Source organism: Falco cherrug, chromosome 4 (assembly GCF_023634085.1).
Source record: "Falco cherrug isolate bFalChe1 chromosome 4, bFalChe1.pri, whole genome shotgun sequence".
Classification (NCBI taxonomy): Eukaryota; Metazoa; Chordata; class Aves; order Falconiformes; family Falconidae; genus Falco; species Falco cherrug.
In genome coordinates, this window is record NC_073700.1 from 78593809 (window position 1) to 78619021 (window position 25213).

Sequence of the window (25213 nt, forward strand, 5' to 3'; positions counted from 1 at the left end):
GAATGGCTACTTAACATCTAGTTGCTCTTTGCTACAGGTCTTTAAAATAAATTTCTAGAAGTACATTAGATACAGAATTCTTAAAAAAATGCTGCAGTGCTTATACCAGAGAAACTTCAGGTAACTTTGTCTCACTAACTCAAACTGCTGATCAGTAGCATGGCAGAATCACATTAATAGTTTGCAAAACCCATTAAAAAAATGCATCCAAATAAAAGTAAAATGCCGTATTCCTCTACTCCATTAGCTGTCATTTATCCATTGAATGGGTTCTTCCCAATTACTGCCACTGCAGATTGCTCACAAATCTTTCTGCTGCACTATTTTTTCTTCAGTCACCAGAATGCATATTCTATGGGATTTCACTTCCAGTTGACTCAATACTCAAGTTATAATTTATTTCTAAAGCAGAAGCGCTTTCAGCAAATAATTTACTGGTCTTTTCTTTCTCTTCTCTTTTAATTAGCAACACCTCCACACACAGAGGCACCAGCAGACCGTTGCATTTTTCAAGGCATGTCACATTTTGAACTTCTAACAGCCTTGATCAATAGAGACAGCAGCGATACCGACAGAGCCACATCCCAGCAACTGTCTTCCCCTACAGAATCAGATTGGGATTTTTAAACAGTTCTCTACTCCCTGGCATTTGCTCCAAGGCAGGTTTCTCTATTCCTCTGAGAGATGAAGCTCTTTCTCCTTTTCACAGATATTTCAGCCTTTCCTGACTCACTTGCTCGGTGAGTCTCATTTTGAACCCCCACTTCTCACATCAACCACCAGCAATCCCGATAACCCCACTCAGTTCTAGCCCACTTAAAAAACTAAATAAGCAATGGATGGCACAAACAACAATATGCAGATGCAATAATAGCTACTTTTGGTAGAATACACACATGTGACTGGAATCAGTTTTGATTTCAAAGCTGAGCATAAACTGTCTGAATTTCAAGCCTGAACAGCTTTTGAAAAAAACTCAGATTCAGAGCATCAAAACCTCTGCTGGACTCAGTCTTATTAGTGAGACTGTAAAGTGGCAGGAGGAAAATGCAACATTTCCAAATCAGACGACACTAATATCCATCACTGCAGTTAAAGATCCACCTTGGAATACTGAATTTACTTCTCATATATCTGGCCATTACATTCTGTTTCTGATGATTTTGTTCAGCATGGACTACTTTAAAAAAAAATATCATTTTGTTCTATCTTCTGCATTTATAAATGTGAAGCTGAGAATTGCAGAAGTGACTGTAATTTTCATTTTTTTGCTAAATTCTTGAATTCCAGAATCCATTATAACTTGGATTCTCTGCAGATGCCAAACTTTTTTTTTCATCACTGTCCTCAAGAGAAATGAAACAAGAAAATTTCCAGCAGCCCTGGCATGTGTTTTCTACATCCAGATTTCTTGGCTGCTTTGATTATGTTCTTTGCCAGCTCCTCAACAGCTTCCTTTTATCTTAGTAGACATTTCACATAACCTCATGCTATTTCTCACTTATTGCCTGGATACAAATGTTATGATCTTTCTCTATTTCTCTGAGAGATGCAGCTCTTTCTCCTTTTCATAGATATTCCAGCCTTTTCTGACTCACTTGCTCAGTGAGTCTCATTTTGAACCCCCACATCTCACAGGATATTCTCAGCCTTTAGATTCTTATTATAGTATAATGCCCTTTTTTCTTTATGAAAAATACTGCTGCTTTGAATATTTCCTAATTCCTACCTGAAACCCATCATCAAATAACAGTTTCTAGGAACCACAAACTTTTCAAGTTGGTCTTTTACAAAGGTAAGCATAATATGGATGTTAAAACTGAAGAAACATGCTTTAATAGAATGATAAATTACAATCTAGTTGGTAGTACCTACTAACTTCATAAGTCTGTAGTAGAAAAACCAGGAAAAAAATCTACATTCATTTGTATTACTTCTGCACTTCAGGTTAAAAGGAAAGGAGGACCAGGCAGAAGTGTGAATGTGTATCAGCACAGATGGGCTGGTGACCTGAAAGATGTTCAGGTTGTGTAAGAACCCGCTTCTATTGTAATATAACTTTATATACTTGAATTAAGATAAACATTTTAAGGAAAAAAAAATCTGGTGAACTCTGTAACACGCTCACAGTCCTTTGTAAGCAGGGCTTGGCATTGGTCAGGACAGCTTTTGTTTTAGGTAAGTGACCACATTTCTTCTGCAAAATGGAAAAAAAATAATATGGTGAACTGTGGGTTCATTTTCTACTAATCGTATTTCTATTATGAATGTATCTCTACTACCAGGGAATTATAAGATGATCCAAATTTACAATATTCTTTACAAGTTATGTTTATGAATGTGTCACATGATTTACTAGTATCTTCATCAACATGAAACAGTTCAAATAAGAATTACACTTACTCTTTCACCTTTTATGCCTGGGGATCCACATTCTCCTCGTTCACCCTTCATAAGAAATGAAAAGGTTAAGAGCTAAACAAGATGTTTTGATTACACCACATGCATTAAAGACTATGCAAGCAGTTTAGTAGCACAAAGGGTTTAGTAGATTCTGATGACCTGAGAGTGGTATCATTAGATACGATCTGTAGAAGATATGGTCTACTCAAGACAGATACTTCTCTCTGGGAATGTCTACAAAATTTCCAACCTACATAGTAAGACGATAATATAATATCTAATAAGTTTTGCTGTATTTTTCTACCTCACTGCACGGCCTCCAGAGATCCTCTCTACATTCTGGTTTCATTACTGTGATGTCTGAAATTCTCCTGAATAACAGTTGTGAGATTGTACAAATGGAATGAAGAAAGAGAATTACGAATGTGTTCCACCAATGATTTAACATATCAACAGACATATGAGTCTACATTTCCCATTTCCATATAATGTTTCCAACAAATTGACTGAAGCATTTTTCTAATTAATACAAGATTCAGAGTGGCATTGTTTTTATTAACAATGGGGAGGTCCAAACTAATCAAACTCAAAATGGGTTTATCTCTGTTTCTGTTCTGCTTATGACAGTCCAGTTTGCAATGTAAATTTCAGCTCTAGATTCCTGTAAGTCATTGAAGACTATAATTGTTTTAGCTTCTTGGAGAGCCTGTCTTGAGATTTTTTTTTTAATCAAGCATTATCCCTTGCAAGTTATAATTAGTTTAAAAGTAAACTTCCCTTTGGTAGGTTTTTTAAAAGCTAATTGCCACATCTATTTGTATTTGTAGTAAACAATTTCACTTAACCTCTTATTCAACCCTCAACTTTCTAAAGAAGCTTTATGTGTGGTCTTGACATTTTTCTTTTTATAATTAGATTACATTTTCTGGAGTTTTTGTTTGTTTGTTTGTTTGTGGTTTTTTATTTCAACAAGCCACTCTGCAAGCATTTACATAACTGATGAATTTACTTCTACGAACTGCATTAGGAGCTCTCATGACAAGAAGACAAGACTGGCTGTTCTTTCTATTCTTTCACATATACCATCAGCAAGTGACTATCCATTTTCAGACTACTTCTATTCTATAAAAATCTTACCTTGTCTCCCTTGTACCCAGGAGGTCCCTAGTGGAAAATTAAAAAAAAAAAAAGGGGGGGGTGTGTGTGGAAATCATAAAAAAGAAAGCAAAGGCATAGCATACTGCTACTTAAGTAGGAAAAAAAACCCACAGTAAAGAATTATCTTTCAGAAGTTTAACTATTCACAACAGTAAAATATCTCTCTGGAATCATTTAACATTCCTGCAAATTTAGATGTGTATTTTTTGCTCATAACATTAGCTGTAAATATGTCACTCAGTTTACCAGCCTCTTAGCAGATATATGCTACCATTTAAATGGGACTTTTAAGGTGAATTAATCTTATGCGTGGAGTACTGTTAATCTTTCTACTGTGAATCAGCAAGAATCCAAGCTAAGAAACATCAAATGTCAGAAGCCACCGGAGAGCTATCTAGATGTTTTTAGTGATGACATTTCCAATTCTATCTTTGGGATGAGTCTAATGCAAGTCAATACAAAATCACATAATTTCAGAAGTTCCTTTTGTCAGTAGCAGCCTGTCTCTATACTTAAGTATATGGTTAGACTGTTTCTTTCAGTATAAATGCTTCTCTAAACCAGAAGTTAGTTTAGTTGCTGTAAATAACCGAATAAAACAGGTGTGTGAAAAATGGAAAATACATTTTCAGTTCAGTGGAACTAAACTGTGAATAAATCGTGAATCAGGATCTTGAAGATAATCTGAAAAGACCAGGTATGAGTGAGCACTGTAGTAGTGACATACCTCTCCACCTTTTTCTCCACGATCTCCTTTTTGAGCATCACCCTATTGGAAGCAAAGGAATACAACTGAAATATGTATTGCTCTTCTAATTACCACTACTACACTAAAACCAAGAACACTGTTCAAGGAGCAGAGGTTGCTTTTCCTATTTATCAACATCCACACTTCCTCCCAGAATTAAGGACACAAGATTCCTGAACTTTAACATAGAAAACTACTGTTTATTAGATGACTGAAATCTTAGTCACCAGAACAAGCCACTCTGCTCAAGAGATTTGTGTACTGTTAGAATGCTCTGTGGAGCTTAGAGAGCCTTCAGCTAGCTTCAGACACCTCTGCTGTCAGAGAAAAACTGGAATGATAAGCAGTGTTGACTTGGTAGCAGTTTAGTTTCAAATTTTTCTCTCTCACTTCTAAAGCAGCTAACTATAAACTTCTCATAGCAAAGGTCAATCTTTTAAATCATGTCTTTAACATACTTTTCCTTTGCTATATTAACTTATATGGTTTGAATAAAACTAGACATAAATTTGCTTTATATTTTTAAATTCACTTTACCTTGTTTCCTTTTGGTCCTGGCTCACCTTTTTCTCCTCTGTTACCAGCACTGCCCTGAAAAAAGCAGGAAAATGTTATTACCATTGTGAGGATAAAATTCTCCACTTTCTTTAAGACTGTATCTTGGGGGCAGGACAAAGTCATTCTGGAACAAGCTTAGGTAGAAACCCACGGTGATTCAGATATGGTATGTGTGACACTACTTTCACTTAGCTAAAAAAAATTCTGGTATTATAAGGTATCTGTGATTTTTTAAAATCAATATTCAGTGATAAATACATTTTCTAGAGTGTGTTTGAAAATCTAACCAGGAAGGTGTCACAGAAAACATACACAATTCCTCCTCCCCATTTTTCCGAGGGAAATCTGATCTTATCTGCTTAAAAAAACCCTGTTCACAGAACAGCTTAGTGCCAATATTCAGCAGTCCCAAAATAAACAACTATTACACCATTATTTCTGTTTGAAGGATCATGAAGGTGGGGACTAAAGCTTGGTGTACATATAAAAAAATATATATATAATCGGTTGCATCTAATAATTTTGGATAAAATAGCTTCAAATTTTCAGATCTGCAGTTTTAAATTGGAAACAGGGGTTTTAGTTCCAGGTGCACATTATCTACAGACAAGGGATTGGATGACAGGTCCTGCTGTCATAACCAGCTACACATATGGTTGACCAGTTGCTTACCATCTAGGGAGACAGGCAAAAACCTCTGTACGTACCTTGGTTGTCTCTGGGGGAGCTATTAAAGATACAAAAGGGATCAGAGAGATACACACTATCTAAACTCCCACTTAGTCTCTTCTTTACCAGAGCCAAGAAAGTTATGTGTTGAAGTGCCACGAGAGAGTGTTGGAAGCAGAGTTTTGGACCTTTCCTCATACATGCCATCACCCTCAATCTTCTGAACCTTTATCCCTTACACAAATAGAAGCTGCTGGTGGAAGTAATCCTTTGTCTAATGGACTTTTCCCTTCCTGTTGTAGGATTCAAGAATAATATTTTGATTTGGGCTTCAAAATCACATACCTATTTATACACAGTGCTTTATTACCCAATACTATAAATATATTTCCAAGATAGTATGTGATTATGGACAGATTTTTTTTTTTCCTGAGCTCTTATAACAGTGGCCTTTCACAGTGAAATGCTATGATACATCACTTCTTTTTGCAGTACATACACAGCTAATGTCTTGCTTTTTACAGACAGAGTAATCAATGAAAATACTGTGAAACATTGATCTCTATGATTAAAATTCAAATTCTGGAGGCTTTTCAAATGAATGCATACTTACAGAATCACCTTTGTCTCCTTTTACTCCCTTTTCACATCCACAGTTCTTCCGCACACACTACAAGGTTAACAGAAACATTAGGGAGAACATTTTCCAAATGCATTATTCCAAATTTTTAAAGCAAAAACTCTGGTTTTGCCCAGCCACCGACTAGCGAACATAGAAGTGCAGTAACAGGAAATAAATAATCTTCTAATATATATATATAATTTCTTATATAATCAACATCACACTTCTGTATAGCCCAATCAAAATCAGTTGCTTGATTTCTTTCTAACAAAAACAAAGAAATCTGTTACTATTCTAACTACAAATGTTTAAGGTAGCACATACACAGTATATAGTACTGTGAAACCCTACATAATTTTTCAACCATTTTGACATTGCTATTTTCTAATGAGACTACAAATGAACTTGCATGTGTTGCACTAGTCCTATTCCACTCTGGTAAGAAGAGTTCTTCATGTCTGACTGTTGATACTAGTCACTAATGATCAGAAGTTGTAGATTTCTCAGGAGAAGGAATCAAAGAAATGGATGAAGGTTAAAATAAAAGTGACCATGGTCAGAAACTTTACTCTGGGAAGGAAGGTTGATTAATCCTGGAGTATCATTGCATTAAAGAAGCAGCAGACATCAGGTGATCTATTATGAGTAAGAGTAATCAAAACACACAAAAGTCAAAAAACCTACCTGCTTCTGAAGCAAGGCTTCCTGAAAAGAAAAGAAAAATATTACTTACAGATTTAATTTAACAGACTACTAATTTAACCATTTTTCCTCTCTGGTTTACAGAATTTCAAAGGTGAATGGTAAAGACTGTGAATACCTTCAGCCTTCATCCCTTCCTCACAGCGGTAAGAACCAGTCTGTGGAACTACACGCATGAGAAAGGGTTCCCCAGTAGGAACAGGGGATTACTTCATGTGACCCATAATGATCAGAAAACAAATGAGATTTAATGGGACAGCTAAACAGATAATATTAAGGAACAATGCTAACATGGGGAATATGAAAAAACTTCCTAATGAAAGGCCCTACTAACATAACATATAGGGGAAGGACTCAGTGAGTTTATCAGCCTTATGCACGAGAACAAGTTACCTTCTAAAGTATTATCATATGCTCAGAGACACACTCTGTGTGTGGAGGAATACCCTGTCCCTCCACCAGTGATCAGTGCAGCTGAGCTGTTATTGTATAGGTGCACAACTCCTTGCAGAGCAGCTGGGAGGAGGAAGCTCGCCCTCTGTCCTGACTCCTGATGTAGCAGAGACATGCATCACCAAAACCTTCGTACTGTCTTAAGAACTTACCTGTCAAAGTCAAATGAAATCTGCCATGGAGAGATGCTGTGGCAAGATTAATATCAGCATTACTTACCAGTTCCAATGCTACATCAACTCTCAGGTTCTCATCATCCAGGCATAAAACACGTTTAGAGGATGAATCACCAGATATCATACGCAATTTGTCTTCTTGGACTTTTTTCTTAGAAAGGCCAATGGTAAAAAAATGTATTCCAAGACTCCTAGCTGCTGTGGCTATAGCCTGGACATCAGGGCTGTTTGGATGATCCACACCATCAGTCATCAAAAAAGCTACTTTTGTACTTCGCTTACGACCTTCAGTTTTAAAGAGCTGAGTGGCATTGGAAATTGCATAATAGGAGTAGGTGCCGTGGCCAATAAAGCCGAGAGACTTGATTTTCTCTTTAAAATGCTGCACATTTTTCCAGGCTGTAAAGGGATTATCAATGCTGACTGTGCTGCTGAACTGCATACTTGCTAGTTTGACATTATACTTCTGAGACTTAACGGGCTTCATCTGGAAAATGCTGTCAGTTAAATTTTGAACAAAATCCTTCTGTAAATCAAACAGCTGATTTTTGGCACTTTCTGAACTGTCCAAGATAAAGACTATATCGACAAGACACGTATCACCTGTAATGGAACAAGAAAGTTACATTTATGAATGATGGGCACACCTGCACAAGAGTTTTCAGATAATTCTCTGCAATAATCCCAATCCTCAAATCATTTCCCCAAGGATTCCTCTTTCCAGTAACAGTTTAAGGATAAATTTCACTGTAAATGCCAAGAAATTATACTGAGGCAATTGAATCTAAGTTACTTCAATTCATACCAGTATTATTAAATACAGTCTACAAACAAAAACTTCCAAATTAGCATCTTGATGGGACTGTTCTGGCATTTTCACATGCAATTTCAAACTAAAAATTAGGCTTAGCATTTATCTTAAAAGATATATGAGTGACAATGAAAATCATAGATCAAATTGGAGTACGTGACTAAGTAAATGTTAGCACAGTATTTTCCAGGCCTAATAATCAAAATAAATCACATTTTAAATGCATACATAAGTGGTCAATCACTAGCTACTTATCCCAAAATATGCAGACACATACATGGTCAATCAGAAATTTTAAGAAAATTATTTTACCTTCATCTTTTTGCACAAAAGAATAAGAATTCTTTCCTTTCTTTCTGTTTTGCTCATATGTCTGGTTTGTTGTCACAGCCAGAAGTAAAAAACAAACGAAAAAATGTTTTTTCCACATAGTGACTTTGATCCCAAATTAGATGACTTTTCCTTCCTGTTAAAAGTAAAAAACCACCTGTGAATACTTCATTAATAGAACAAGGAAATAAATACAGATACTTTACATACAGAATACACATTTGTGCGCAGCACAGTTCTAGAGATAACATGTAAAAAACAATTGTAAAAAGTCACTGGGTAGGTGATTTAAGCATAGCAGCCAGTACAATCCCAGCTGTAGCTCACATGCATATTAGAGCCTGTTTTATCAGAGAAGAAATATGGGCAGAACAAACACAGTGCTCCCGATCCTTTCTTGAAAATAGCTAGTGCTACCTTTAGCTTTCATTTGAATATCTAACAAAGAAGGATAAAAAGAAATTGTTACTAATGCATGTTGCTATTAACATACTTTGCTATTAAACTAACTACATTAAATTAGCAGAAATATTATATAAATTGAATACAGTTTGTTTCTAGAAATTCCTAATTGTTAGGAATGAACAAAGATCTGGTTTTTTTCAGATGCAGATACATTACCTAGGTCTACAGCATCAATATGAACAACTTATTCTTCTAAGAAACAATGGCTTAGTAAAGAAATTAAATACACGAATGTAATATTCATGTTGCATGGCTGTAACAGAGTGTATGTAGTATCTTCTATAAAGAAAATATTCCATAAAGACAATATTCTATTACAATGACAATATACACTAATAAAATTAACATTACAACATTTAATTCAGTGATTCAACATATTTCTAAAGAAAACTGAACTCCATTAAATCTGATTTACAAAAAATGCCTGTAATTTGCCATAATTAAATTTTAAATACCATTAATAAAAAAGTCAATATATTAAATTTAAATACCTTTCCTAAACCCTCTTTTCAAGTCCATCAGTTACATATACAGAAACCATAAGTGCAGTCCTCTAAAAATCAAAAGGAACTAACTATGTCTTACCTTCAAAGGCACTCAAAAAGCAAACTGTGGATTGGATAAGCTGTCAGCATAGAAAACATGTCCAGTAGGTCACAGAGGAAAATACATTTTGTTTACAAGAATAAATCAATCTGTAAATAAATAGTCTATCCACTTGTGAATGGCTCTACCTTGCATCTAGATCCTTTATGGTCCATTATTGGGCTGTTCAGTTGGCCAAAGTTTAAATGAAGACAGTCAGGCACTTAGCCAGGGCTGAGTGGGAGACCGAGCCATTTTATTAAAGGGACAGTGTCAGTCTGGGAGCAGCGCTTTCCCATTTTAAATAACTGACCTTTTACATTACAAAACTCACTTCTAGACAACCTGCCTCTCCAGCCATCACTTTGCCAGCCACACCTCTTCAGCTTGTCCATGTTAACATTGCAGCACTGGTTAGATGAGAGATGTGAAATTAGTACATTACCACTTGTAGGCTAGAACCGAATTCTGACCCAATGGTTTGTGTCCGCCAGGACCTTGAGCCTGTCTCAAAGGTAGTAACTGCATTAGCAACTACAATAATAAAAGACAACTTTAAAAAAAACTCAAACAATTCTTCCTGAGTGTTTTCCTCAGAAATTCTTTCTGCTCTTTATATCCTCTGAGGGGTCAGACACAGAGAGGGTATCTAAAAGGGGGCTGGTTAGGTAGCTCTCACTGTGCTGCGTGCAAATTGTATTTGCTCTATCTAACGGCAGGCTTCAGAGTAAAATTGTATTGTTGCAGTGTCAAGTAAAAAATCCAGGTGAGAGGAAGTATTGGGATTGTAAGTCTCAAGGAATCATGGCATGCCTCAAGGGAGTTTTGTGCAGATGGCCAGCAAAAGGTCAGTGCCCAGCCTCTGGGCAGGCATTGCCTAACAGGCAGGCACCCCTCAGTCCCTTGGTGGTGGGACAGAATGGAGAGCTCCTCCTTCACTTGGTGCTGCAGAAGGGAGGATTTACGCTTCATCACTGGGATGAATCGGGTCCCTGGACTGTCATGTGATTAAGCACTGAAATGTTTCAGTTATACATAAAAAAAAATTATGAGTAATTTGGGCATTTCAAAACACATTGTAAAAAGATGGTTTTGACCAAAGCAGATTTTTTTGGCAGAGGTTCAAGCTTTTGTCAAAAATGCAGGATCGAAAATGCATAAACATTTGCCTATCAATGACCCAACTGTACCGATTAGGCTTTACAAAAAATCTACCTAAATGTCATGCAAGTCATACCCTTTAATTTTTCTTCAAGACAGATTTTCTAGACTTGAAGTGACCCTGGTAGCTTATATCTGGGACACTACTCCTAAATATATACACCAAAAATAGATTCAGTATCTAATTTTACAGGACAGTAATGTTACCTATTCATTGCTTTTTAATGTTGATAAACCCAAAGACTGTGTGTGCCTTTTTTTTGTTCCAGCACCTGGTGGAAGCTTCCCTGTGAAATGAATACCTCTTACTACCCAGAAGACACTTCCAGCATGGCAAGTAGCGGGCAAATCTTAGAAATTGTCTTAACAAAAAACCACAAAAGTTGAAGCTTTGCATCCTCTGTAAGTAATTTCTGCTTTTTTAATTTTGTAGGAAGAGTGCATCTGAAAGATGAAAAGAAGAAGGCAAAGAAAGCACACAGATTTTCTAAACTTTAATTTTGATATTGCAGATTTAATCAAGTTATTTAGTAGAAATAAGAGTGAATACTGTGCTTATCAATTGCCATTGATATGTCTTTCTTGAAGAAAGATGAATGCTAAAGCACATCTGTTTATTCTGCATCAAGCATAGCTTTCCAAAGGGCATGCTGTGAAAGAGCTGTTAGAGCACAACATGGTAGACTGCAAATACTTGCTCTCGGAGAGTTCCCAGTCTCCTGACCAAGAAACTTCATTGCCAAGGCTGATGATTTGCTATGATCCAGACTGTATTATAGGGAAAACAGAGAAACAGAAAGAATAAATAATAATTATAAATCTAAAGATTAACATCAATGTTGTTTCATATGATAAATTAAAAATGCAAAATGTAAAATACTAAAACCATTTAGTGATTCCATAAGCCTAAGGCAACAAGAAGGGCTTCCGTAAGTACACAAGTAGCAAACACCAGCCTTCTGTGATTATAAATCCACTGAACTACACCTGCAGCAGCCTATCTACTACGTCCATATAAAAACGAATCTGTTAAAATTAATGGGGGATATTTTCCCTATGGCAGACACAAGGGGGGGAAGAACTTTTTTTCCCTCCTGTAGAATCCTGAGGGCTTCTGTTCTAACCTAAGCGAATTTCCTGCAGTCAGCCTTTGAGTTCTTTGTCTATTTTATCCTGGATTTATACAAGAGATGCTAAGTTTGTGCACTTTTAACAAGAAACAGGAGCTGTGTAGTGAATGCAGCATTTGGTGGCATTTACCACTGTTTGGTCCAGGTGGTGGAACCAGACTGGCCTCTGTCAGCAGTGATGCCGATCCGGACTCGGGCAGGGTCAGATACACAAGCGCAATACACACAAAGATGGTCAGAAGGCATTTATTACCTTGATGTCCCAGCAGAGGTTCCCCAGTAGTTTCCCAAGCAAAGTAAGCAGTAAGTGGGGAGATTCCTGGCACCACCATGCGATGTTCCATGGTGTAGAACAGTGGGTGGGAGTTTTAGAAGCTTTATGTGAGTTTGCACTTAAGCATTAAGTGTTATAATTACCTAAGCATCCTTGCAAGTGATCACAGGAAAAGAGCATGGCTAGCTATGGGAGAGTGCCTGATACATTAACATGTTTGGGAAGACTTAATCAAGGACAACATAAGTAACTATACATTAAAATACAGAATAACGACCGCTACTGCCTTAACAAAGCACAGAGGGCTTCATTATAAGGAATCTGGGTTACAGCTGTACTGACCTCTATCGCCCATCTCCTTGCCATTCTCCTGCATTTAACCCTACAACCACCCCCACCCCCTGACACACACAAGGCAGAGCAGCTCAGCCCTTACCTGAGTTACCTTACACACACCGGCTGCTCCATCCAGATGAACTCATGAACTTGGCAATCAGAGCCCAAGGCTGCAAACCTGACACCCTAACCAGAACAGATGAAAAGACATGGGTGGTTGGTAGGGGGTGGTGGGAGCAGTGAGGACAGGGAAGGGGAATGAAAACGAGGAACAAGTAATATGGGAAGCGAGCAAAAATACTGCAAAAGAGGACTGTAATGCACGTGGATGCATTACAATAAGCAGAAATATTAAGAAATCTGAGGCTACTGTAGTATGGCTGGGAATGTAGGGGATGTAGGACCCAAAGAAAACATGAATTAGTTTCATTGCTTATCAAATTACTTGCTGTACTGGAAGGCACATTTCATAAATCTGGATACAAATGTTATATTCTTCTTGAAGGAAGTCAAAACATTTATGAGCAGGGAGGGAAAGAAGCAATCCACTGAGGAAAGTAACACCGTAAAATTCAGATTTCCTTTGAATTCTGTAGTATAAAAAAATACAAGGAAAAAGTATTAGATATTCAAACTTCACTAATCAATTCCTCATTTTTTATTTTTGGTACAGTTACAGACCCTAAGTGACGTTAGTTGAATATCTTATAGGATAGGGTTTCCCCTAAATCAGACAGTTACTGCAGTGTTTGATCTCCGTGGCCACACACACTGAAGCAAGTGGTGTTTCACAAACCATTACCATTACAAAACTGTGTAGATAATCACACTTTCCTGTCTTTTTTCAGTATCCTTGTAGAAAACTGTACAGAAACTGCACCTGCTTTGCTTTTCATTTGGTGTTTAAGTAACAGCAATGGAATATGCTAAGAGCTTTTAAGTAAGCACAGTACATTTCCTGCTCACTTCATTAAAATGTTAGTGACAGGGAAAGAACAGGGGGAAAAAGAATAGTGCATCTCTGACCAGTGGGCATAAAAAACCCTCTGCCTTCATTCAGTTTAGAAGCACCCTTCACCTAGCCTGGGAGCAAGGTCTCCTCTGTTGCTAGACCATACGCTTACCTGAAGTACCCACTTCCTGCTTCTCCAAGGGTAGATCCCATTTTAAAAATATACTCTGCTAGAAATCACACCTTTGCAAACACTCATAATCTATTCATGTGTGCTGTGCCCTGCTAGCATGACAGCGTATGTAAATTTAACTTATTTAAAGGGTGAGACAACACATACTAAGGAACTCAGTGAGGTCTTAGCTCTTATCAAAGATGGCAATAATGTGAATGTGATTGTGTGCTGGTTTTGGCTGGGTTAATGTTCTTTATTGTGGCTAGCATGAGGCTGGCTTTGATTTGTGCTGAAGATAGTGTTGATAATTCAGGGATGTTTTAGTTATCACTGAGCAGCACTCACACAGAGCCAGGGGCTTCTCTGCTCCTCACCCCACCCCACCAACAAGCACACTAGGGGTGCACAAGGGTTTAGAGGGGGGACAGCCCCCAGCTGACCAAAGGGATATCCTATACCATATGATGTCATGCTCAGCATATAAAGCTGGGGGCAAGGTTGGCCAGGGGGCTGCTGCTTCGGGGTGCTTGGTATTGCTTGGTTGGTGGTGATGGTGAGCAACTGTTTTCATTTGCATCACCTGCCTTTCTTGGGTTTTATTTCTCTCTGTTATTTTCCTTTTCATCACTATTATTATTATATTTCCTTTATTAAGCTGTTCTTATCTCAACCCACAAGTTTTCTCACTTTTACCCTTCTAATTCACTTTCCCCCATCCTGCTGGCAGGGGGAGTGAGTAAGTAGCTCTGTGGTGCTTAGTTGCTAGCTGGGGTCAAACCATGACAGGTTGTATGGAAGAGCTGTACATCTGCTGTATGACCGTACATAGTACCATTCCTACACAGAATCATCAGTCTGTGCACACTCAGTTAACATGAAAGGTACCGGAGGAACATGCTGCTACCAGAAAAAAAAAAAAGAAATCATACATGCTACCACTGCTCACCCTCTTTCCCCAGTGCAACCAAGGAAGGACTAACTGTCCCAGCAGCTGCAGCCTGCTCCCAAAAGGCCCCCTTCCTAGAAACCTCTACACCATCTCCTGTCAGAGGACACATGAACATGTGACACCTCCTTTGAGGTTAATTGTCTTCATTAAATAAATGTCTTTGTTAGACAAACAGACTAAAGAGTTTCAATGGAGTACAATCTTTTACAAGAAATATCTGTTAATGCTATATATAAATGATAATTACTGGCAGCATCCAGCATCTGTTGGATCAGACACAACGGTGATGATTAAGCATTTCATTAGTAACACACCAGTCACATGGATCCCTCATACTGTTTACATACCTATTCTTATCCTTATGCATGCTTAGGTTAAGACTTGTAAACAGCCTATCCATCCAGAAACAGATCATCAGCTATAGAAGAATGCTTTTTCCAGCAGTCATCAAGGTTTATCTGCACTATGTGCCAAACCAGAATTGAGTGAATGGATTTCCAGCTGTGCTCAAAGATTTCTCACTTTTTTTTGGACCTGCAAACATGACTCTAACCTGGCAGAGATCAGAAAATGTTAACATTTATGATTTTTAGACATAACAATTTGACTGGTCAAATATACATATAATCTGGTAGTTCTCACAAACATCCAGTATTCAGATAGCAATGGGGTCAAGTTTGGTTGTATTTCTCTGGCTAGAAAATCTGTAGATCTGTTAAGTGTTGTGTGTAATTGTTTTCTGGAAACAGCCTAAGCTCTTCTTCACCACCTACCGTGTTTTGGAAGTACAATAAGGATCTTGACAGTTCTCTTGTAAGATTGCAGATTTAAAATTCAGAGCTTTATTTTTTCATTAGTCTTGCCAGTATATAGTTTCATAGTTTTATATTCACTTAGAAATCAAATATGATGGAAATAACACCTCCAGATTTATGGCATTGTTTTTAACACTACTAATACTTCTTGCTAAGCTGTTTAGTACAACAGTGTTTCAATGGCTAATCTGAACCACGTGCTCTGAACCAGATGCTCAGTACATCTATATCTCAGGACTATTGAATCTATCTAAATGCACTCATTACATGACCTTACCAAAGCTCTGGTCTGCAGTATGAAGTTTTATCTGTAAAACTCATGTTGCTATTGAATTTCACGTTAAAAAGCCTTTAGTGCCTGCATTCATGCTAAGTCACTTCTACTGGAAAAAAATTATATTATCAGCTTTCTTTCCTGGTACAATACCTATTCTCCTTGAATAATTCCTGCTATTCTCATTACTGCAACTCAAAAATGTAAAGAAGAAATAAAAAGAAACAGAGTGGATGAAGATAAGAGATAGCTTCTGTATGAAGACAGACAAAGTAAATTATAGTTCTGTACCTTGGAAAGCCACAACCAAATGCAAATGTGATACAGACCTCTAGAAGTATGAAAGAAGGTGAATATTCTATAGTACATGAATGTAGTATGTCAAAGGACTTACACTGTGATCAGTTTGGTTGACGATATTAACCAAAGTCAGCTGCCCTAAATTTACTTCCCCCCCATCCCCCCTCTCCTTGTATGCTCTTCACTCAATAAGAACAACAATAGTTGCCATGAAAGAATGGTAGACTTTTTTCTGGTTAGGAAACATAGCTAATGGATGTTACTTAAATATTTTAACCAGTTTTTAAAAACCCCTGTTCCTAATACTAGATATATCTTAACTCAGTGCCATTGTTATTTATACGCTATGTAAGTAAAACCATGATTATATGCCTTTTTAAAATCAGATTGCAATAAATGTATCAGAAGGATCACTTAGTTGCTGAAATTGAATTTACGGAAGCTATAAAGACATCTATCCTATCTAAATCCTGCCCTCTGGTGTATCTACATGATAATGCATAACGATAGTATTTCATATGGGGTGACTCACTCAGCGTTTGATCAGGACACAGCTAGAAATGAGGCTACTGTCAGGGCAAAACATTTGTCCCCTTGTAATAAAAGGTGGAAGCTAAAGACTAAGATACTAAAAGACAGATACAATGCTTCAAGGAAGGAGGACATGTGCTGGAAGAACTGGTTTTACTCCTTAGTTCCTATCTGATCCTGAGAAACTAAACACTCATTTCACACATACGTCTCTTTTAGATACCCAGATTGGGAGTGCCAATACTGACACATGGATCTTCCAAGCACTACAAAGTCAATGAAAGCTGGGAGTGTTCACAAAATGTATCAGCAAGATATTATGATCTACTGAAATAAGTACAGTTATGGGTTGTCAGAGAATTCAAATGACAGTCTTGCCGTGCCACTTAGGAACACATGTAATACTGGCCTTATAAGTGTTCCGCATTAGTCTTAAGGTAAATTATTACTTACAATTGTAAGAAAACAGAGCAAGGATTAAAACAGTACTTACTTTACTTCCTGGTAGTTTGGCTCCTGAAATTCCACAATGCTCTTTTGGACTAGACTCAGCTTGAACCTGAATTTAGAATAGTTTTTGTAAAATGTTTGACTTCACCGCCAGCTTAAAGCAAAGATGGCCAAAGCTTTCGAAAAAGTGCTTTGGTCAGGCTCAGGAGGAACCTGGTTAGAACACAGTGTATTTCATCTTCAAATAACTCCTTGTAAAGCCTCCACACTTCAATTTATTTTTTTAAGCACGGTGACCAGGGTTGTTTATCATAACATAAGGTACAGTTCAAGAGGAGTTCTAACAGTCAGCTACTGACAGTGATCCAAACTTAAGAGTTACCTTCTCTTTCATGAGTTGCCCTAGAAGAACAGAAGAACAGGAGCTCTGAACGTGTAAAAAGGCTTGTCCTCAGTCACATCTATCTCTTGCTCCATCCTTTAAAAATCATGCTTTTTGTTCACAGGTTACCTGTGGACCTTTAGCACCCAAACCTTGGGATTCTCTTGGTCCAGGTATTCCTTCAGGACCCCAGATACCCTAAAAAGATAAGGTAAGATATGAATTTTAAAACTTTCATAATAAGTTTTTCAATTAACAAAATGAAGTAATTACCTTCAAAAGGAAATAAATGTGTCTGTGAAAGTCTTTCTGTCTTTATCTCAATTCCTCACACATTTCTATGCATGTCAGTGAATAACAATGACAGCAACAACTGATACGAATGGAATAAGTGAAATTGAGAGGTTCTTTCACTCCTACCCAACCCTATGCAGTGGCATGGGATGCTCTGCTGTCTAAAAACAGTCACCTTCTTTACTCATAGGGCTTATTAATTTGAATGCCTCAGTTAATGAATGTCCACGGTGAAAGACCCAGTGGACCAACAAGACCTACTGGACCCTCAGAACCTTCTTCAACCTGAAAATACATGGCATTTGAATACATTAGCTTGCATTAGGATTTTGTTATGAAATTGTACAAAATTAAGTGATAATTACAATATATACAAAGAACAAAAGTATGATATGTACAAACAAAAGAATTTTCAGTAGAAATACTAAAACCTAGGGGAAATAATAGTCTTGTGACCTGTACCTACAACTTTTGCAATCACACTGCTGAATCCATGTAATTTGGCATATTTTTAGAAGTACATACATTTTACAGACTGAGAGAAGTTTGAACTCCAGCTTCAAACTCTGTATGTAACTAACACTTTCTCTTACCAAAAATCAGGTAAACCAGTACTATCGGGTATGCATCATGGCATGCAGGACTACAACAGCACATCTAAAACAGTCTGCTTAGGCTCCATCAAGCAACAACTTTTGCAAGTTTAAGTAATCATAATCTAAAACAGAAGTAATGTGAATGACAGCACTGTCACAATACATATTTTTTTCCTTTTCTATAAAGGGAAGAGAAGCAGTAGTCTTACATAACTAAATTAGAAGTTGCCATGTCTTTAAAAAGTCAAAACCACTGCAAAACTCCGGTACTATTTAGGTGTTCTGCTTCCATATTCCTGAAAGGATTTGGCTACTTTGGCTAGTAGCATGACATAAACACAATAAATCTTGGAGATGGACATAAACTGAAAGAAAAGCCAGCCTCCCAGGCATTATATATGGAAAAGCGTTAAAGTCACAGGGGAAAAAACTGTTTCCAATTAATATCTCAAAACCCACTAACAAACCTCAGTATACCTGGATCTCTTATGAATTTTAAGAAATCTTTGAAGAAGAAAAGGAGCTCAAAATGGATCTTCCACTGTACAAAATTCCTATGTAATTAAAATAGATTTTAGACTTGTACATAGAGCAAATGTGGAATCCTCTGCAGTCAGAGTTACAAAAAATGTAAATTTATACCTCATCCATGAGGAGAAATTGCTGAAAATAGTTTGAGATACAACTGCATTAAAGCAATTCTCACATATGGTATTAGAATTTAGCAGATCTTACAAGGAATATAAAAGAGACTGATCAGAAGTGTAAGCAATGTCTGAGGTGTCAGAAAATGTATGATTAAAATGAGACTTGCCAAAAGTCAAGCTGAATTAGATTCTTAATGATTTCATTTTTTAATGTGTAAGTTTATTTAGCCATATCAATTACAAGAGACAGGGAAATATAAAAAGCAGATATCATGCAGTGGTGATGAAGAGATTATTAATCATCTAGGTACACTCTCAAAACAAAAAAATATTCTGCATTACTTATAAATAAAGATGCTGCTAATGGACAAAGGTGCAAATGTAGAGATAGCTACAGGAAAACTAAAAGTGGGAAATCAGTGTGGAAAACAGAAGCAAAGATCTTGACAGTTTAAAAGGCTCAGAAACTTTTGAGAAATTCAGAGTCACTAACCAAATACTGTTCCAGCATTTATTTTGAGATTAACATAGGAAATGTCTGAGTAGGGTAGAATGATCAGCTATAAACCATGTATGTCCCAACAATTCACGTCACCTAGTAACCGTGACACAGTGGTCTCTGAGAAGGTGAAATTCTTTGGCATTCTTAAACACCGAACAGCTCTTGTGTTTCCATTAAACTTGCATGGTACCTGTTGTTAGAGTAACATTTACTGGGTCAAAATTTACAATTTTTCATTTTTAAATTTCTCTGAATCTCTCTTGTGCCAGAGACACAGAAAATGCCTTTTCTGTAGTTTGTGTGTATGTGGGTAATGTATTTGGACAATCACTAGGACTCAATAAATGAGTAAGATGTCAAATATTTAAGCTGCTGATTCCTTAATACCTAACGAACTTCCTCTTAAAATCAAAGTTAGATGATGTGATTATTGCAAGCATTAAACTAAAGTCACGTCCCATACTTTCCTATGGAAAAATGTTGGGAACACACAAACTGAAGTTCACTTTGCCACAAAAAGAACCAGTAGGTGATTATTGGAAACAGATGTGAGAAAGTCACCATGTCCCACTTAACAGGAGCAGAGGAAGTAGAATGATGAAAAATGAAACAGATAAGCATGAAAATATCAGCTATCAATTTCACCTTTGATATATGATAGACTATTCGAATTACTCATCATTTTCCCACACATGCTGGTCTACTGTATTTTTTTGTATTGATATATTTGAATATATCAAAACAACTGCTGAGTTTCTAAAGTTTATTATTATTAAGGAAAAAAACCTGCTGGTTTTATAAGGATAAATGCTTTTGAAATGGAAGGAATATTAGAAAAATCTAAGCCAACTAATTGTTGTACCGTTAGACCACATTTGTGGCTTAATGAACCCTGTGAATAAGTAACACATGGAATATAGTTTCTTGGACAATACAAATTCTCCAGTATGTTTAGAGACACGAAAAAACAGCCAACAAACACTAACACAAGTGATGGAAAAAGCCAGTCCATCCACATGTTTTTAAACTAAAGGCATTGAATACAGGGAGATTATTAGAAGGATGGAAGAACAATGGTTTATCACATGTTTTCTTTAAAAAGTTATGCAAAGCTATAAAAACATTGGAAAGACCATTCAGAATTATTTCATGTAATTCAAAAGAGGAAGTAGGAAAATATTTAATAAGGAAGCCAAAGACTTTGTTTTCTAAGAAAAGAATGAAATACAAGGCAGCTAAAATAAGGAACTAAGATCCTGACTCTACAATAACAAACAAACCATTAAAAATGTGACATTTAAATATTTCCAGCCCAACCATCAGCCTTTGAAGTTTCCCATCTGAAAAGGGAACACATTCAGAGAACCTGAAATCGTCCACTTAGTACCTCAGCTTATAATTTCTATTTCAGACATTTTTAAAGAGAGTTAATAACAAATACAGGAGAAAAGGTAAAGATGCACATCTCCATGGCTTGCAGAAAAGCAAGTTCTGAAATCCTAATCACACAGGACCAAGGAAATATCTTTTATTTTTTCAGGTAATTTATAAATAAGGGGAGAACTTTATTACTGTGTGATCAAACACCAGAACAGGTTGCCCAGAGACGATGTGGAGTCTCCATTCTTGGAGATAATAAAAAACCCGCTGGGCAAAACCTTGAGCAACCTGCTCTAGCTGACCCTGTCTTGTGCAGAGAAGTTGGACTAGATAACCTCCAGACGTGCCTTCCAACCTCAGACATTCCGTGATACCAGGCCATATTTCACTGAGAAACTAACCCATTTTTCAGAAATTTCACTCAAAATAGAAAAATGCTCTCATAACTGTACCTTACTTCCACTGCAAGTCCTCGGTGACTGTGTGGCTTGGGTCCCAGACTTATTACTGTGTACCTATTTCATCTACTATTCAAACATGATGTTCAAAAACTCATTTCTGATCTTCTGTGAACAACATGAAAATACTTATCATCCCTTCCTCTGTTAAGCAAAAAAAGGTCTGACAATGGGACAAACCATATAAAAATACATCACTACACAGAAGCATTAGAAGTCAAAATCCAATAACGAAAAAGATAAGCAAAGCCACTTTTATTTTGTCAAAGCAAAATTGACAACCTAACCATAAAGGCTTCAAAAAACTTACCAAGAACCCAGGCCTGCCAGAAAGAGCATGCTCCAATTCAGATGTCTCTGTGTTTTAAATATCTGAGATTGGCTAATTTGCTTAAGAGGAAAGACAAACAAACAAACATGGGTTAGGGTAGGCATGTTCAACTGTTCAATACTTCATTTTTCTGTGTTGCAGTTTTGAGCTGAATGCTAAATGATAATGTTACCAGCTATTTTAACAGCTCTTCTCTTTCATTTAAATAATAAATTCTATCCTAGTAAGTTAACACCTAAGGTACATGTAAAAATCACCATCTTACCTAAAAGTCTCTTACAACTTAAAAACTGAAAAAGTATTCCAAATCATCACTATTTTATGAGACATTTATTTTTTTATGAAATATTGAACTTACTAATATGTAATTGTCTATAAAGACATTAATATAAATTGTTATGTTATTTATTGCATGGCATATTCATTTATCCATTTATATATATTCACTGGGGGTTGGACTAGATGACCTTTAAAGGTCCCTTCCAAGCTAAACTATTCTATGATTCTATGATTTACATGCCCATTAGTAATTATTTGCTATTAATGTAAATTATTGGCTCGATCCTCTGTTTTAGTAGAATATTCATCTGCTTTTACTTTTCAGTAGTTGTTTTATTTGTTATTTGTAATGTTATTTATAACATTATACAGGATTAATGCAGGCTTGAAATAAAGAGATTTTAGAAGTAATAATCATCAAATAACTAGTATGTACTTAAAAGAAAAAGGTAATTCAATCTGGCCTGCTTCCACTTTAAAAAACACAATTTAATAGAAGTCATTTGTGACTTCACCTGGAAAACCAGTTAACATTTTAAAGTATACAAACTGAACACTGCAGTAACAGCTTAATATCTGCAAGGAAATGCTGACTCCTTTGTTCTCTTGTTAATTCCATTCATGCTCGATCTTAAATCTCCCAAATCCTTAATGTTCTTCTTTCATAATTAGTAAGAATAACAAATGTTGTTTTTTCTTAGACAGCAAAAGTTTGGTTTTGCTAAAAATACTAATTTTGCATAGTATTATAAAAATGACACTGTGTATTACAGGGAAAACTGACTAATATTGCAGAACGGAATTTAAGACTACAGGTTCATGGTCTGGCCAGAGTAAATTCTCCTTAACTCCCTATTCTCTTTCTCAACCTCAATCATTCCATGAATATGAGATACTCTTTACTTGCTGTACTGTTTGATCTACACCAGAGAGGCTCTTGTCCAGGCAGTTGCACTGAAGTGGAGCAGGAAAACTCTGTCCTCTCTTCATCAACATACAGAGACGTAAGACAATGTTTATGAGATCCCTGTCATACTAAGCAACTGTCTACAGATTCCTGCCTCCCCTCCAAAAAGACTAGAAATTAGAACACACAACGCCTGCTATAATCCCTTCCAGCAACCGCCAAGACAGAAAGCATCAAGGACCTGCCTCTGACAACAGCTAATGAAAAAAAAAAAAAAGAAGTGTTGGGCAATTGCTACCAAGGGGAGTCTTTGTTTTGATTTTTCCCTGATTCAGCACAGAGTTGTTTACCAATCACGACATTTTTGAGATTGCTTGATCAGTTTCAGTCTCTTGGCTGTTGGAGGAGTTAGTTGGCCAGTCCTTCTCAGACACTGTGGAAGCCACCACTTTGGCTACTTGAGTAACTTGCCACAAATTCCCACAGCAGGGAGAATGAATGGGTAGGTCCTCAGTGAAAGGAAAAAAAGATTATGGGAAATAGACAGAGACCCTGGCTGAACAGCTGACTGCGCCAACACAGCTCTGTGCCCTGTGCCAGATGTGCAGTAAATTCCTGGCATTACCAGAATGTATTCTTTCTTGCCCCTAAATGTGTACCATTTAGCAACAAAATTAGATTGTGTATGAAATAACACAATGAACTATCAGAAAACTATGTAAGAGCATTTCCACACCTTATGTTGAGGTCCCCAAGGTCCTTTAGGGCCAAACTCCAGTCCTACGTATAAAAAAAAAAGGAAAGACAAAAATAAAGTAATTGTATTAACATTTCTTAATAATTACTAATAATTTGGTTTTATTATCAAAACCTTTAAAAATAGATTTAAAATAAAATATATTTAGTATTAATTATTAAACATTAACTTAATAAAAAATTCTTTGAAACGGTATGTCAGTATTCTGCATTGAAATACCCTGAACCATCCTCCTTTACAACAAATCAAGTCTTTTGTTGCCCTTATAGCCCTTCTTAGTTGACTATAGTTTTTGAGACTTATAGATGACAAATGCTTGTTGCATCATTATCTTTTACAAATTACCTAAAAAAGTTTTATAGTCTGACCCAAGAGATTCTATGTACAGTTTTCTTAGCTGCTTTTTTTATGTTCAGGCAGCCTTCAAAACATGCCCTGAATAATTTCCTGTTATCTGATAAAACTGCTTCCTTGGCCTCCTAATAGCTTCTCAAAATGTTGTTTATGACATTTTTTGCCTTTCTCATATGAGATATTAAATACTTCCTCTCGAGACTGATGTTTCACTACTTCCCTCCCCCAATTGCCTTATTCCTGAAGACATGCTAAAAACCGCAGGGAAGACAAAATTTCCTGTGCCTTCAGAATGCTACCACATCACAGCCTACTTTTTCTTTCTTTGACGAAACTTCTCGCTTTCCTTCAGACTCTTTATTAAAATACTTTGCTCAATGACTGGCCTCTAAGAATTTACAAACATTTCCATTTTGTCTTTGATGTAATATATAGAATGTAAGGAAAAATATTCAAATTACCACTGACAACATTTAGTTATGATTCACATGACAGATCTGAGCAACGACAACAATACCTATTTTCCAGCATTTTATTGACTTTATCCTACATGTCTAGGCAATAAGGCTTCAATCATTCTTCTGGGCATGTTTCCGAGTCTACAAAGTCAAACAAAGACTCCTGTTTGGCATCTGTAGGGCTTGGATTAGACTTCACATCCACTTGTAACTCCCATCACAAAGCACATACAAGAACAGCAGTTAAATGACACACCTAGAGAGCACGTATCGAACACATCTGTATAATTACTGACAGGCTGAGTACCACACCCTTTTAGTAAGGTTGCCCACTATTTCCTATTTAAGACCCCGGGTTTGGTTGTTTATAGCCCTGTGTAACTTTAAAGACATAAACTGAAACTATTCCTGCCAGATGTCTTTCCATCTAAATTTTAGCTGAAGTAATCCAGACATTTCCAAGAACGAGGCTAACAAGAAACAGATTTTTTCCTTTGGTGAAGTAAAATCTGCATCCCTTGTGTTCAAAGCAGTGAGGTATACTTTGGGGACTAACACAGCTTAGGGGAGGAGAAGGTGAAAGAGGGATGTTCTTGCTGTGGTTCTTACGCAAATCTACCGAATTTGGGCCAAACTCTAAGCCTTTGAAAAGGGTTAGCCTGCACCCAGCCGCTAAACACTCGGGGCAAAGGCCTTGGGAAGAGAGAAGCCAGCGGCCTACAGGCAGAAAGGGCCGAACACCAAGTTAAGGGAACGGCCGGCGCCCCACACCATGCGCCAGGCCCCACACTGCGCAGGCAGGGCTCTGGGAAGCCGGGGGACGAACAGGCGCCGGGCAGGC

At 36.9% G+C, this 25213-nt stretch overlaps 1 protein-coding gene across 3 annotated transcripts in view; it reads right to left on the reverse strand.

The window, feature by feature from the left end:
* COL28A1 (collagen type XXVIII alpha 1 chain) overlaps positions 1-24520 on the reverse strand; it is an 83367-nt gene extending 58847 nt beyond the window's left edge. The window contains exons 1-17 of one of the 3 annotated variants that reach the window (XM_055709746.1): positions 24432-24520; positions 23540-23583; positions 21597-21668; positions 17410-17607; positions 17071-17136; positions 13027-13171; positions 12682-12767; positions 11392-11609; positions 9681-11285; positions 8613-8766; positions 7533-8092; positions 6843-6863; positions 6150-6206; positions 4847-4900; positions 4289-4330; positions 3541-3567; positions 2404-2448 (exon numbers count right to left, since the gene is read on the reverse strand). In XM_055709746.1, the coding sequence (XP_055565721.1) occupies positions 2404-2448; positions 3541-3567; positions 4289-4330; positions 4847-4900; positions 6150-6206; positions 6843-6863; positions 7533-8092; positions 8613-8730 (924 nt within the window). In that variant the 5' untranslated portion in view covers positions 8731-8766; positions 9681-11285; positions 11392-11609; ... (5 more) ...; positions 23540-23583; positions 24432-24520. Of the gene's footprint in view, positions 1-2403; positions 2449-3540; positions 3568-4288; positions 4331-4846; positions 4901-6149; positions 6207-6842; positions 6864-7532; positions 8093-8612; positions 8767-9680; positions 11286-11391; positions 13172-17070; positions 17137-17409; positions 17608-21596; positions 21669-23539; positions 23584-24431 lie in introns of those variants that run through there. The other 2 variants (XM_055709745.1, XM_027799819.2) reach the window with 2 other exon arrangements.
* Positions 24521-25213: the final 693 nt, after the last annotated feature.